General features: G+C 37.4%; 1 protein-coding gene across 5 annotated transcripts in view; it reads right to left on the reverse strand.

Moving 5' to 3' along the window:
• Positions 1-15,001, reverse strand: part of EML4 (EMAP like 4) — a 173,218-nt gene that overhangs the window by 43,275 nt on the left and 114,942 nt on the right. For all 5 annotated transcript variants that reach the window (XM_033175899.1, XM_033175897.1, XM_033175898.1 and 2 more), the window contains 5 exons: positions 9,039-9,162; positions 6,721-6,870; positions 4,685-4,754; positions 3,034-3,144; positions 1,117-1,212 (listed from right to left, as the gene is read on the reverse strand). In XM_033175899.1, coding sequence (XP_033031790.1) covers positions 1,117-1,212; positions 3,034-3,144; positions 4,685-4,754; positions 6,721-6,870; positions 9,039-9,162 — 551 coding nt within the window. The remainder of the gene's footprint in view (positions 1-1,116; positions 1,213-3,033; positions 3,145-4,684; positions 4,755-6,720; positions 6,871-9,038; positions 9,163-15,001) is intronic.

Below are 15,001 nucleotides of genomic sequence, written 5' to 3' on the forward strand. Positions count from 1 at the left end.
GATACGGGACTCAGCAGATAGAAAATGAGGCCATGGGAGCAGCATATAGTATCAGTGGAGCATCTGGAATAAAACTCTGAAGAACACCAACATTTAAGGTCCTGGAAAGGAGATCAAGAAATGGCCAGGAGGAGGAAAACCACAAGACTTCATCTAGTAAACCTTACTATGAAGACTCAAAATTGATATATTTCATTTTCATGCAACTTCCCCTTGTTTCAATGTTAAATTAGTCTGAATAACTGGAAGCCAATCTATATCTTCATTCATGTTTTTTAGTTTGAGGTTTTCTGACAACTTACATTCCTTTTAAGTACAATCAAATCTACTTCTTTCAAAATGTTAAGTTAAATATCATATAATCTTTTTGCCCAAAAAGCTAAAAGCTTGAAGCTTACTCAAAACAAGACTGTTAAGAGAGAGGAGTTGGAGAGAAATGTGATGTTATTTAAGAGTATGGCAAATATTACACAGACTTTTAAAGCCATTTTGTCACTTTGAATCCTTAAAAAAGCCTGTCAGAGGGAGAAGTCCATTTCTGGCTCATATAAACACAGCTTCAATGCATTTTACATTCTTCTCTTGCAACTTACAGCTTGATCCACATAGAGATCAACCCTTGTACTGCAAAGAGTTACAATGCAATTATAGCAATTATACATGCTATAGAATTTTCTAAAATAATCCTACAAACACAATTAAGACCAAAAAACTTATCATAAGCCCTCCAGTTACATCAGCCATATTCCTACTGAATTTTTCCTCTAGATTTCTAAAACTTTAAAGATGGAATGAAATTACATATTTTATTAAAGAAGAAAACCAACAAGAGTGTTCAGTCTTAATTTTGAGATCAGACATCCATCTACTCTGGCATTTCAGGACTATAGTAATGTCTGAAATATTGAAATTGCTTCAAGTTGCTTGACTATTTTATCTTGTATAACTACAGTGTTAATATCTTAAGGATTATGACAAATCACTAAATTTGTTGAATTTGCCCAGATCTGCTTTTTCAACTTAAGAATAGATTGTTCCAATACCGATATAGTTCCAAATACCTGCAAAACAAATAATGTACTCTAAAAGATAATACTCAGTTTTTTAAAAATTTACCTTTATTTCTGCTCCTTTTGCTTTTTTCTGCCAGTCCCATACAGTAAGCATATGCTCATTGGAGTCATCAATAACACATAAATGAACACCTGAATCCTAAAGAAAAGTCAATTAAAGTTATTTTAAAATTCACTGATAGGGCTGACATTCTAAGAAAGAAACACCATATTATTAAAACTGTTAATAGGAAGATAACCCAAAATCCTTTAAACTCATCACTCTTTGAAACATAATGCACTATTTACCACAATTATATTTTCCTCAAAAATATAAAGATTCTTTTAAAAAATGTTCTATTTAAATCCCCTCATCCCTCCAGGTTAATTTCCACTTGCCATCTAGTCATTCGTGTTATTCAGAGATAGTGACTAATTTTGAGGCTATCCTAGTCCCTTCTGCATCTTATGCTTCCTTCTTGCTGCCTGTATTAAGGTATTTTTCCTTGTGGTAGGTAAGAAGAAATGTACATAATTTCATAACTTTGTTCCTCACTAAATTTTGGCAATTTGACAGAATAAGCTAAAATTCATGGCTATTTTAAAGTTTGCTGATTTCAGTCTTCTGTGAGATACCTGACTTACATTAACACGAACAAACAACCTAAGTAAAATTATAATGAAATTCCTTTTTTATAATGAAATTTCCTATTTTTCTGAAACCATTCTCGTTCACGTATTTTAAGTCTCCTAGTTTAAGAAAAATAACTATAGATGATATTAAATGATTTTTTAAATAGCAGCATTTGTGAAATACGCTTTACAATGTTATGGAACACAGAAACATTGTAGGGAAGAGTGAGAGGCACTGAGGAAGGGCAGAGCTTACTCTCTTCTCCTCTTTATCTTTCTCTTAGCTTAAATTGGAATATTATCTGAATTAGAAAAGATAGAGTTATGAGGCAATACAAGATGGTCTTAACACTGTAACAATGGTTATCAACAACTGGACGACAGTTCCTGCTATAGAGATTTATGGGAGAAAATAAAGTAGCAAAAGTATTTCCTTTATGACCTCTTATCTCCTTTTCTAAATGTCTTTCTCCCAATTCCTGACTTGTTAGACCCTTGACATTCAGTGCCTTCAAGCTAGCAAAGTTCCTAAATTCACTAAAATTTATCTTTCTGCTCTGAAAGTGTCCTTTCCTCCATGTCCCACAGAACTCCCATAATCCAGAATACAGTTGCCAACGCCTAAGAACTGAAGAGATAAAAATAAGTGTTTTTATTTATCTTTGAAATTAAAAAAGTATATATCCTAAAATATAGAAGGTTACCTGTATACTTTATAATCACAATTACATACAATTCAAGAAAAAAACAGAAAGTTTAAATGAGTAAGATCTTGTCTTATTTTACCCTTGGAATAAAGCCTCAACACTTAGAAAAGATCGCTAGGGAAAATTTTAAACCCATGTTGTCATCAATTCAAAACCAAGATAATTCATGACTTTAGGAAATACAAAGGTTTGATTGTTTCTGCTGCTCAAATATGACGTCAAGAAAAGCCAATATTTGCACAGAATTGGCCAAGTTTCCTGTCAATTTTTAAAATAAAATAGATCTTTTCTATGATTCAAGGTAAGGCAAAAATACATCCTATTGCTTGTCTAAAATTGTACTTTGCTTTGTATATATTCCTCTAACCACTTCCTGCTACTACATGGAAGCTCTACTTCAAGGCAGCATAATTACAAGAATAATTAAAGTAAAATATCTTGCATCCGAACTAAACCAAAGTACTTTAGCACTCAAGTTGAAATGCTAGCCATTTAGCAATAGGTAATATGTTAGCAATAGCTAGCATCTCATTTTTCAATTCAGGATTATCGTTTTATGGACACGTAAACACACAACTGAGCTTAACTTCTTTCCTGCTTTTTTGTTCAGCTTGCTTACTTCTCTAAAAATTGTCACTTACTGCTTTTGAAAAATCCAGGCATCCTACTCCACGCTCAAAAGTGCCAAGTCCAATAATCTGCAGTGTGGACAGAGTAACAGAATCCCACACTCTGACGTGGGGTTGTAGAGGCTGCAAAAACACAAGATAGCAGGGCTAACTGGACAGGTGGATGCAAATAAATACCAATAGCACACAGAACTAATGCCATTTAAAAAAGTAATAGGGATGGATAAGCTTCTACTAAAATATTACTAGCTTTAGACATGCCCCCAAATAAATCTTAAGTAGGTATTTTCTTATACTGTGAAAATAACAATAGCAGCAAATAACTTGTGTATTTACTATGTTACACATACTATTCTAAGTATGGCACATATTAATTCATTTAATCCTATGAGCTATAGGTACACTATTATAATTATCATTTCACAGCTGAGGAAATTGGAATACAGATATTTAAATAACTTGCCCAAAGTGATATCGCTATTAAAAGATTGAGTCAGCCGGGTGCGGTGGCCCACCACACCTTTAATCCCAGCACTCTGGGAGGCTGAGGCAGGTGGATCACCAGGTCAGGAAATCAAGACCAACCTGGCTAACAGTGAAACCCCGTCTCTATTAAAAATACAAAAAATTAGCCAGGCATGGTAGCACACATCTGTAGCCCCAGCTACTCAGGAGGCTGAGGCAGGTGAATCACTTGAACCTGGGAGACGGAGGTTACAGTGAGTCAAGATCGTGCCACTGCACTCCAGCCTGGGAGACAGAGTGTGACTCCATCTCAAAAAAAGAAAGAAAAAAAAAAGGTGGAGTCAGGATTCTAATCCAGGCAAATTTGCTCTGGATACTTTGTTTTTAGCATTACTAATCTTCATTCCTGAGAAAATAACACTTTTTATCAATGTCCAATAAACTACTAAACAGCCCTTAAACAGCATTTGCAACTGGAAGGGGTCTTAGAAGTTATCTAGTAGAAACCTTTCACTCCTCTGAAGCCTGAGAATGCCATGAGTATAGTCATATACACGTTACTCAGTCACCATTAATATTCACTGTTGATCCTTAGAAATAAGGTATTTGTTATACAAACCAACTGAATAATATCAAATAGTAACTGAAACTCTAGGTCGTATCAGTTCTAGTCACATATAAAATCAAGAGTTAGGCGGGCATGGTGGCACACACCTGTAGTCCAGCTACTCACTCAAGAGGCCAAGGCTGGAGGATCACTTGAGCCCAGGAGCTTGAGCCCAGCCTGGGCAACAAAGTGAGATTCCACCCAAATAAATAAATAAATAAGTAAGTAAGTAAGTAAGTAAGTAAATAAGAATCAACAGGTCCATCAACTAAGGGAAACTGCAGTACCTTCTGGCAGACACTGGTAAACTATTTTACATAAAGAAAAATGTAATGGGCATATCAGTTTTCCCATTTTTACAGTAAATAGTTTAAGGGAGAACACTTATTTTTTAGAAACAAAATTTATTAGTATGACTCTCTCTCTTAAAGTGTTCTTATATACTAATGTTTTTTCCATGCTTATACTAGAAATTCCTCAGTACTTAAATTTCAAAAGAATAAAACAAATGAGTTGTGGTTAAAATTACAATAGATTCCACTCTAACGGCAATGTCTCTAGGTACAGAATGCATAACGCTATGCCACTCACCCTTCCATCTTTATCCACGCCAGCTATCTGTCCAGTTGCAATCCTAATTTTGTCAGGATGTATAGCAAGGCTAAAAAGCAGTATTAAGAATGATTTTAAACACAGGAAACGTGAAAGAGCAGAATATCTTTGTATCGACATTTTTCAAATAAGCAGTTTTTAATCATTAAAAAAACATACATTTATCTGTTTTCTTTAGCAAATCAAATAATATCAAATATCTGAAGATTTCTGAATTTTCAGCTGTACTTTTTATTTGTGAAGCTGCACAGATGAATGAAAGATTAAGTTCAAAGAAAATATTTATTGACAACTGTGGCACGCTAATTTGTTCAAGTTCCTTTCTAGTCCATGCACATAGGCATACAAATCACATGACTTTATTGTAGTGAAGATGCAATATTGTGCTGTGTAATTTTAATCTATTAAAGTTACAAGCATCTTTTCCTTTTGCTACATAATCCTCATACATGCTGACTTGACAGCTCTTCCAACTTTTAGGCCATTTCTTACTTTTCAACAAAACAGCAATGAGCATCTTCACACATAGTGCCTTCAACCTTTTAATTAGTTCTTAGTGCTAAATTCTTGTAAGTGAAACTGAGGCAAGGAATTTTTAAATAGAAATGGGAAGTAGTGTAGCATGTGCCTAAATTACTCACAGTACGTATACAAGTGACTAGCAAAATTTTGAAAGACATCCTTATGTCTGTATCTAGACTCTTTCAACAATGGTTGAACACTGTGAAGATTCTCTTGTTCTTAAATATTTGTACTTAAGAATACATCAGAGGGATATTTACATATTAATACATAAAGTGCCTCCTCATTCTTTACAGCTTAAATGGTGGCCTATAGGTAGGTACACCACAACCTCACCAGTAAGTCCCCAACTGAAAAATACTTAGGCTGTTTCTAACCTTTATCACAAACAATGCTGCAGTAAATAATTTTGTACATATATTATTCTGCGAGTGTAAAAGGCAATATTTTAATCAACTCCAAAAGTTCAGTATCTATATAATATTCTAATAGTCATCTATTAATTTTTTTTTTTTTTTTTTTGAGGCGGAGTCTCGCTTTGTCGCCCGGACTGGAGTGCAGTGGCCGGATCTCAGCTCACTGCAAGCTCCGCCTCCCGGGTTTACGCCATTCTCCTGCCTCAGCCTCCCAAGTAGCTGGGACTACAGGCGCCTGCCACCTCGCCCGGCTAGTTTTTTTGTATTTTTAGTAGAGACGGGGTTTCACCGTGTTAGCCAGGATGGTCTCGATCTCCTGACCTCGTGATCCGCCCATCTCGGCCTCCCAAAGTGCTGGGATTACAGGCTTGAGCCACCGCGCCCGGCCCTATTAATTTTTTTCTAGATAAAGATACAGGTGTCAGAATAGTATAGACATAAAAGCTTTTAAATGTTAGAAAATATCCAGTCAGTCCTTGGATCTAAGGGGGGAAAAGGGTAATAAATTTAAAAAGCTGGAAAATATTAATAAGCAGTAAATAATTGTATTTAACTAAAAAGTAACAAAATAATTTAAAAGTACGCCTAGGCATTTAAAAGGAATTCTCACATTTGTAGTCTGACGTCCTATGGCATACTTATGATCCTTATTCAGCTATGATTTCTTTCTTCCCAAAAGAATAAAGCTTCAAGTCTAAAACTGATCTACATAGGACAAATCCTCAATAAATATTAAGTAACCAATAATCACTTTCAGAAACCTGAAAATGTCCAGTCTGTCCCATATATATTTCATACTACAGACCAGAGAAGAGAAGGACTGTAAGACATCTGAGAAAGTAGAAGAGGTTCCAATCATGATTTATGGAGGATGTGTTTTGTTGCTGCTGATACCACACCACCATTTTGGAGGCCTAAAGTCTTTTTTTCTTTTTAAAATATATTCAACAGATGACCCATAATATTTTTACATTCTGAGCTTTCCACAAGAAATCACTTTCAACAAAACCCAAATTTAAAAAATACAAAATGAGGCTTTGAAAGAACAAAAATCAACCAATGTTAAACGATACCAACCATTTCACACAGTCTGTATGACCCAGGTAGTGTCGCTGAGTTCTCTCCTCATAATTAAATAGTACTACCACTGATGCAATGAAATAAACTATTTCCCCAGTCGGAAGAAGGTAAACATTAGCTCTACAATCCTTTCCTCGATAACCATATCTTAATAGAAAAAGAGTCAAGGTTTTAAATAAACACAGTTTTCAAGTTGTTAACAGATTTTTCATGTATACTTATGGAATTAGTAAGGTACAATGAAGAAGACTGAACTAGAACTAGAAAACTCATGTCCTGGACGGGCAGAGTGACTTACACCTGTAATCCTAGCCCTTCAGGAGGCCAAGGTGGGAGGCTCACTTCAGCCCAGAAGTTTTTGAGACTAGTGTGGGGAATAGTGAGACCCCGTCTGGACAGAAAATAAAACAAAATTAGCCAGGTATGGTGGCCCATGCCTGTAGTCCCAGCTACTTGGGAGGCTGAAGTGGGAGAATCACTTGAGCCCAGGAGGTCAAGTCAAGGCTGCAGTGAGCAAGATCGTGCCACTGCACTCCAGCCTGGGCCACAGAGACACTGTTGCCACCCACCCCCACCATCTGCCCAAGAAAAGGAAAACTCATACCCTGCCATTATCCCTAGTGCAACCTAACTCTTTTAATATGTTTAAATCGTAGCTTCCTCATTTACCAGACAAATATATATTAAGATCCTAATGTGTATCAAGCATAATAGTGAATATTCAGTTCTGAACAAAAAATGTAGGGCCTGTCTCTGGAGCTTATCCTCTGGCAAAGAAAACAAATAATCACCAAATATAAAATTACAAATTATGGGAAAAAAACAAACAAAAAACAGACTGCTAGGAGAAAGCCTAAATGGAGGACCTAATTTAGATGGAGAGAAAATGAGAGAAGGGAGGGACCAAAAGAAGGCCTATCTGGAAAAGGGATATTTATGCTGGACCCACATGATAAATTAGGAATAGCCAGGAACAGTTTGGTAGGCAGAATGTTTGTTAAAAATATGTTGTACAGAATTAAAGGATTGGTGAGTGTGTCCAAGCTGATACCTGCCTAAGGAGGGAATAATGCAAGGGATGTGGGAGGAAGTGTAGGAGAATGGAGGCAGACAATGGAGTTCAAACTACTAGTTCCTTTTTGTTTCACTGAGTTTCTTGGAGGTTCTAAGAGAAGTGAAAATTTCTAGGTGAAATTAGGAAAACTCTCCTTTAACAGTTAGTCATTTAAAAAAAGTATGGCTGAAAAGTTAATTCTGAATTAGAATCAGCCTTGTTAATGTGAGGTTACAAAATGCTTTAACTGATGTTTTCTTATTTAATTCCTACAGCAGCCCCTGTGAGGCATGGGTTATTAACCCCTTTTTTTTTTTTTTGAGACGGAGTCTCACTCTGTCGCCCGGGCTGGAGTGCAGTGGCCGGATCTCAGCTCACTGCAAGCTCCGCCTCCCGGGTTCACGCCATTCTCCTGCCTCAGCCTCCCGAGTAGCTGGGACTACAGGCACCCGCCATCTCGCCCGGCTAGTTTTTTGTATTTTTTAGTAGAGACGGGGTTTCACCGTGTTCACCAGGATGGTCTCGATCTCCTGACCTCGTGATCCGCCCGTCTCGGCCTCCCAAAGTGCTGGGATTACAGGCTTGAGCCACCGCGCCCGGCCATATCCCCTTTTATAAGTAAAGAAAGTTAACGTTCACAGGGAGTAAGCGGCAGGGCCAAAACTCAAACACTAGTCTTCCAATTCCAGTCTAGTGCCTTTCCTAGCATACCACAAGTACCTGCCACGATGTTCGCAAAATACTGTTTGTCCTTTCCAAAGATATAAACTTTGATGGCTTTAAATTGCTAACAGCAAAGAATTAGAGATAATATCTCCTTTTTTTGTTTGTTTTTTGAGACAGAGTCTTCCCCTGTCGCCCAGGCTGGAGTGCAATGGCCTGATATTGGCTCACTGGAACCTCCACCTCCCGGGTTCAAGTGATTCCCCTGCCTCAGCCTTCCGAGTAGCTGGGATTACAGGTGTGTGCCACTACACCTGGCTAATTTTTTGTTTTTATCTTTAGTAGAGACGGGGTTTCACAAAGTTGGCCAGGCTGGTGTTGAACTCCTGACCCTGTGATCCGCCTGCCTCAGCCTCCCAAAGTGCTGGAATTACCAGCGCGAGCCACCGTGCCTGGCCTGATGTTTCCTTTTATTTAAGTAGCTGTTTTTTTTTTTTTTTTTTTTTGTATAAAGACAATTTTGACAGAGAACAGGTTAAGTAATTTGTCAAACTAAAGACAAAGCAAACGAATTTGCTGTCATTGTAGAGAAGGATACGCCCACTCCAGTTTGAGCTTCTCAGGAGGCAGTTCTGTTCTGATGTCATCATAGTTGTCAACATCAGAAGGAATGAACATGGTAATTGGCCGACCGCGCATAAACATTTTAATATATTCTCCTTCTGTTGAAATACAAGACAAAAGTTAAGTCATATATATTTTCTGTATAGTCATACAAAAGTGGATTATTAATGTGATACAATAAAAACAAGACAAAAATGACCACTTCAAAGTTGTAGCCTCATTATATACAATTGTTTTTGTTATACGGTCGTCCTGTATCCATGGGGGATTGATTTTAGGAACACCTTCCTCAGATACCAAAATCCATGGATGCTCAATTTCCTGACACAAAATGGCATAGTATTTGCATATAACCTGTATATTTTAAATCATCTCTAGATTACTCATAATACGATGTGAATGCTATGTAAATAGTTGTTATATTGTACTGTTTAGAAAATAATGACAAAAGTCTGCATATATTCAGTATAACAGACAATCTTTTTCCCCAAACATTTTCCACCCATGGTTGGCTGAATCTGTGGATGCAGAACCCATGGATACAGAGGGCCAACTATACAGCATATAGAAAACAAAGTGATACTATAAAGTCCTAGTCCAAAACATCGTAGGGAAAAAAAAAACCAATGGCCATTTCCTTAACTGAGAATATTTTTTTCAGAATTAAAATATAATTTATCTAAGTTGACACATTTCTACAAGGCCAGGAAGGCTGAGTAGAAAAACACAAAAGAAAATTTTGTGACAACAGTTTTTCTAACACTTGAAAATAAGAGTGAGATTGGATAGACAACAACCATGTCTACCACACTACTGAATGAACCTATAGATGTTAAATGGCGTAAGTTTTTCTTATGCCAGGAAACAATCAACAATAAAAAGGCCACCTACAGGAGAAAATATTTGCAAGCCAAAAGGGTTAATCTCAAAAATATTTAAGGAACTCAAAAGTTAAATAACTGATTTTAAAATGGACTAAGGACATTTTTTCTTTTGTCTTTTCTCCAAAGACATAAAAACGGCCAACAGGTATATGAAAAACTGTTCAACATCACTAATCATCAGAGAAATGTAGATCACAATCACAATGAAATATTACCTTATACCTGTCGGATGGCTATTAATAATAATAATAACAACAAAAAGACAGCTGGGTGCGGCAGCTCATGCCTGTAATCTCAGCACTTTGGGAGGTCGAGATGGGCAGATCATGAGGTCAGGAGATTGAGACCATCCTGGCTAACACAGTGAAACCCTGTCTCTACTAAAAATACAAAAAATTAGCTGGGTGTGGTGGTGGCCAGCCTGTAGTCCCAGCTACTCGGGAGGCTGAGGCAGGAGAATGGCGTGAAACGGGGAGGCGAGCTTGCAGTGAGCTGAGACCACGCAACTGCACTCCAGCCTGGGAGACAGAGCGGGACTGTCTCAAAAAAAAAAAAAAAAAAAGACATCAAGTATTGATGAGGATGTGGAGAAACTTGAACACTTGTACAGTGCTGGTAGGAATGCAAAATGGTATAGTCACTATGGAAAGTAGGATGAAGGTTCCTCAAAAAGTTAAAAACACAACTACCACATGATGCTGTAATCCCACTACTGGGTATTTTTTAGAAGAATTGAAATCAGGATCTTGAAGAGATATCCGTATTCTCAGGTTCACAGTAGCACTATTCACAATAGCCAAGATGTGGAAACAACCTAAACTCAACTGAATAATGAAAATGTGGCACACGTATATATATATATACACACACACACATACACACACACACACACACACATATATATATATATAAAATCTCACAATAATTAAAAAAAAACATGACCTCAAGATTTCAAATGTCATACTCCGAGATTTTCAAGACAGTGCTAAGAAACAGTTTTCTTATTGGCAGGATAGGTGTCTTGTATTTACATAAACCAATAGGTGTTTATAAGAACTGCAACAGTCTAAAACTAAAATGTTAAAAAACACAAGTCTAGAATCAAATCCATATTATACATCTTTTTTTTTTTTTTAGAGAGTTTTGCTCTTGTTGCCCAGGCTAGAGTGCAATGGCGCCATCTTGGCTCACTATAACTTCCGCCTCCTGGATTCAAGCAATTCTCCTGCCTCAGCCTCCCAAGTAGCTGGGATTATAGGCATGTGCCACCATGCCTAGCTATTTTTTTTTGTATTTTTAGTAGAGACGGAGTTTCACCATGTCAGTCAGGCTGGTCTTGAACTCGTGACCTCAGGTGATCTGCCCACCTCAGCCTCCCAAAGTGCTCGGATTACAGGCGTGAACCACCGTGCCTGGGCAACATTACACATATTTTACAAAAGAAAATACATCACTCAACTGATGGAATTTTTTCTTTTTTTCAAGATGGAGTCTTGTTCTGTCACCCAGGCTGGAGTGCAGTCCCACGAGCTTGGCTCACTGCAAACTGCCACTGGGTTCAAGTGATTCTCCCCACTCAGCCTCCCAAGTAGCTGGGATTACAGGCACGCGCCACCACAACCGGCTCATTTTTGCACTTTTAGTAGACACAGGGTTTCACCACATTGGCCAGATTGGTCTCAAACTTCTGATCTCAAGTTATCTGCGCCCCCTCGGCCTCCCAAAGTGCTGGGATTACTGGTGTGAGCCACCGTACCCAGCCACAATTGTTTCTTACTCCTTTGAAAACAAAAAACCAAAAAAACCCCACTTAACCCCGCCTCTAGCATCCCAGTGACCTCCGCATAACAGGTTCAATACTATTGATGGTGATTGTGAAATGGTTACAGAAGGACCTAAAGGAGAGACAAAGACTTAGTACAGATACATGGGAAATGTCTAGCACTTGCCAACTTGTCCGGCATGATATGAAAATAGCATTAGAACCAGACTGAAAATGTGATCAACAACCAGAGGCTGATACAACCTTAGGATCTCTAATAATGACTTAAACGACCTAAGGAGAAGAGTATGTGATAATGCAGTAGTTAATATAATACAAACCATGAAGAGGAAGGAAAGATAAATTACTTCTTGAATGTCTGCAAGTACTTCTTCAGTCAGATTAAAAAGGTTATGCTTGGGCTGGGCATGGTGGTTCATGCCTGTAATACCAGCACTTTGGAAGGCTAAGGCAGGCAGATCACAAGGTCAGGAGTTTGAGACTAGCCTGGCCAACATGGTAAAACCCCATCTCTACTAAAAATACAAAAATTAGCTGGGTGTGGTGGTACATGTCTGTAATCTCAGCTACTCGGGAAGATGAGGCAGGAGAATCGCTTAAACCCAGGAGGCGGAGGTTGCAGTGAGCCGAGATCATGCTACTGCACTCCAGACTGGAGACAGAGCGAGACTCCGTCTCAAAAGAAAAAAAAAGGTTGTGCTTGTTATGGGTGAGAAGTTCAAGTTATTTTTATTATTATTACTCAGTGTAGTTGGCCTCAGAGTTTGATCTAAGAACAGGCTAAGGCCTCCCACACTATGGTTTTAACACCACATGATGTATGTCTTCATTACTTCCGAATCTAAGAGTGGGCTCTGTTTCCTGATGATTTTTAGCACAGCTGAAATTTGATAAGAAAATGACCAGCTGTAAATATTCCCTACTTCTGCAGTCATCCCGATCTGTATATCCTTGTTCTTATTTGTATAGTTTACTCTTTTCAAGTGTCACCTTGTTATATAATTTTTCCTCTAGTTTTTAAGATTACAAACTTTTTGAAGGTAGATATCTAATCCTTTGGAATTTATTCCAGGATCTTCGATCAGAGATGTACATCATAAATGCGTTCTGAATAAAAAAGACATTTAATAATAGATGCTTCTATCACCATTTAGGAGCATAGGTACAGCAAAGGGGGAGGGTTAGTCACAGTATCAAGGAAGGAAAAAAAAAAAGTCTCCTTTTTGAACAGGCACAGCTGAGAACACCATATTGGTTATCAAATGTCAAGCAGCCTAAGAAACCAAGTAGAAAAGTAAAGGCATGATCTAGTGCTTCTAACTTTTCTGATATGATATAAAAATGGCAATGCATATTAGGATGACAATGCTTTCACTATCTATAAATTGGTCATATATGTTGGAGATCAAGTATATAACCTAAGCACTTCAGACAATTTCCAGCAATACATTATAGTGAAAACAGCATGAGCTTTGGAAAAGTCTATGACTTGAATCTTAGCTTCACACTTTGTTAGCTGCAAGACTGGCTTCATTTTCTCAATATATAAAGTGGTAATACCTATTGTTTGGAATTATAAGTGATTAAATAAGATATCACACTGCAAAGCATAGTATGAGGTTCTTGACAAACATCCTTCTGCCTTTGAAAGGGATTTATGATCACTCTAAACACTGTTTAGCAATTGTTTGATTTAGTATACTATAGTATCTTTTCCTAAGCTTTAGTGACTGTCCACAGAACAGCAAGTATAAGCAAATAAACTAGAATTCTGCTGAGTCTATTATGTACACTTTAAAACAACACAAATTCATTTGCAGGATATGAAACTGAGAGAAGTGGGAGAGTACACGATGACTGAGGGTGGGGACACTGTATTCGAATACCCCATACTCCATCTCAGGGAGGGAGCAGCAAGGCCACTCCATGAAGAATGTGGGTCCAGTGTTACTAGGTCTTCTTATTTTTCAAAAGAAATAGAAAATCTATAATTTATTGCGAAACCTGCCTATTTAAACATGTTCCCTCCTCTACCAAAAAAAGGGACAATACCAAATGAAAACATATTTTTGGCCTGCACACAACACCAGTTTGCAAAACCTCTTCTTTTAGGAAGACACTCTTTACCTTGGGCATTAGGTAAAATACATAGATGAAGAAGAGCCTCTTTTCTTCCCAGTCATTGTCAGATTCTCACTGCAAACTTTTTCCTGAGATTCTCAGGCTTCTTGATCTTACAATCATAAAACTCAGAGTCAGTATGTATTATCCCAATGCTACTTTCTGCCTGTCTTCACTATAAACCACCAGGAAACTTAATAAGGGATGGGCGATGGGACTGATCAAAGCAGAACAGGAGATCAGTAACAAAATACAAAGTCTGGTGGTCCAGAAAAGGAAAGTGAGGAAAACTACCTGCCTCATGATAGTAAACACAGTATGGAGTATTCAATAATGAAGCTGATGCTAACTTAAATATAAACAGCCTCAACATTTTATCTCCAACCCTGGTATGGTGAAATTTTCTGGGACTGAGAGAGAGTGAAGAGAACACAAGCTTTGTGATATAGACCTTGGTTCGAATCTCAGCTTTAGCACTTACTAGCTTATGTTCAAACAAAATAAATATTCTTAAGTCAATCTGATCAGTGATAGAGTAGTTTAATTATTAAAGAAGAAATTCTGTAGGATATTGTTCATGAAGGCTGTTGTTCATTTCCCAAGACACATATGTTGGGGCTGGATGAAATATTATAGCTCTCCTAGTCTAACCTCCTTTTACAGAAGGGGAAACCAAGACTTAGAGAGGTTAAATACATTTTTAGATTTTGGTCCAAAATTCTATTACTTAGAACTCTGGAAACATTTTCACTCTAAAACTATGATCTAGACTTGCTCTGTCTAAAATTACAGACACTGATTACTGAACACTTACCATGTGGCCTAGTCTGAATTGAGATATGCTGGAAATATAAAATACAAACCAGATTTTGAAGACTTAATATGGAAAAAAAAGTGAAATATCTCACTAATAATTTTTGTATACTGATCACACATCAAAAGGACAGTATTTTGGCTACATTGAGTTAAAAATTTGTTATTAAAATTTAATATTACATGTGTCTTTTTAAAAATTTGACTAGAAAAATTTGAATTACATATGTGTTATACATTGTATTTCCATTAGGCAGTGCTGTTCAGATACTGGTAAGGGCCTCAGGCTAGTCCAATTACAAGGTGACAACACAGCTTCCTTTCAATCCAAATAGT

This window comes from Trachypithecus francoisi, unplaced genomic scaffold (genome assembly GCF_009764315.1).
Source record: "Trachypithecus francoisi isolate TF-2019V2 unplaced genomic scaffold, Tfra_2.0 Lachesis_group17, whole genome shotgun sequence".
Classification (NCBI taxonomy): domain Eukaryota; kingdom Metazoa; phylum Chordata; class Mammalia; order Primates; family Cercopithecidae; genus Trachypithecus; species Trachypithecus francoisi.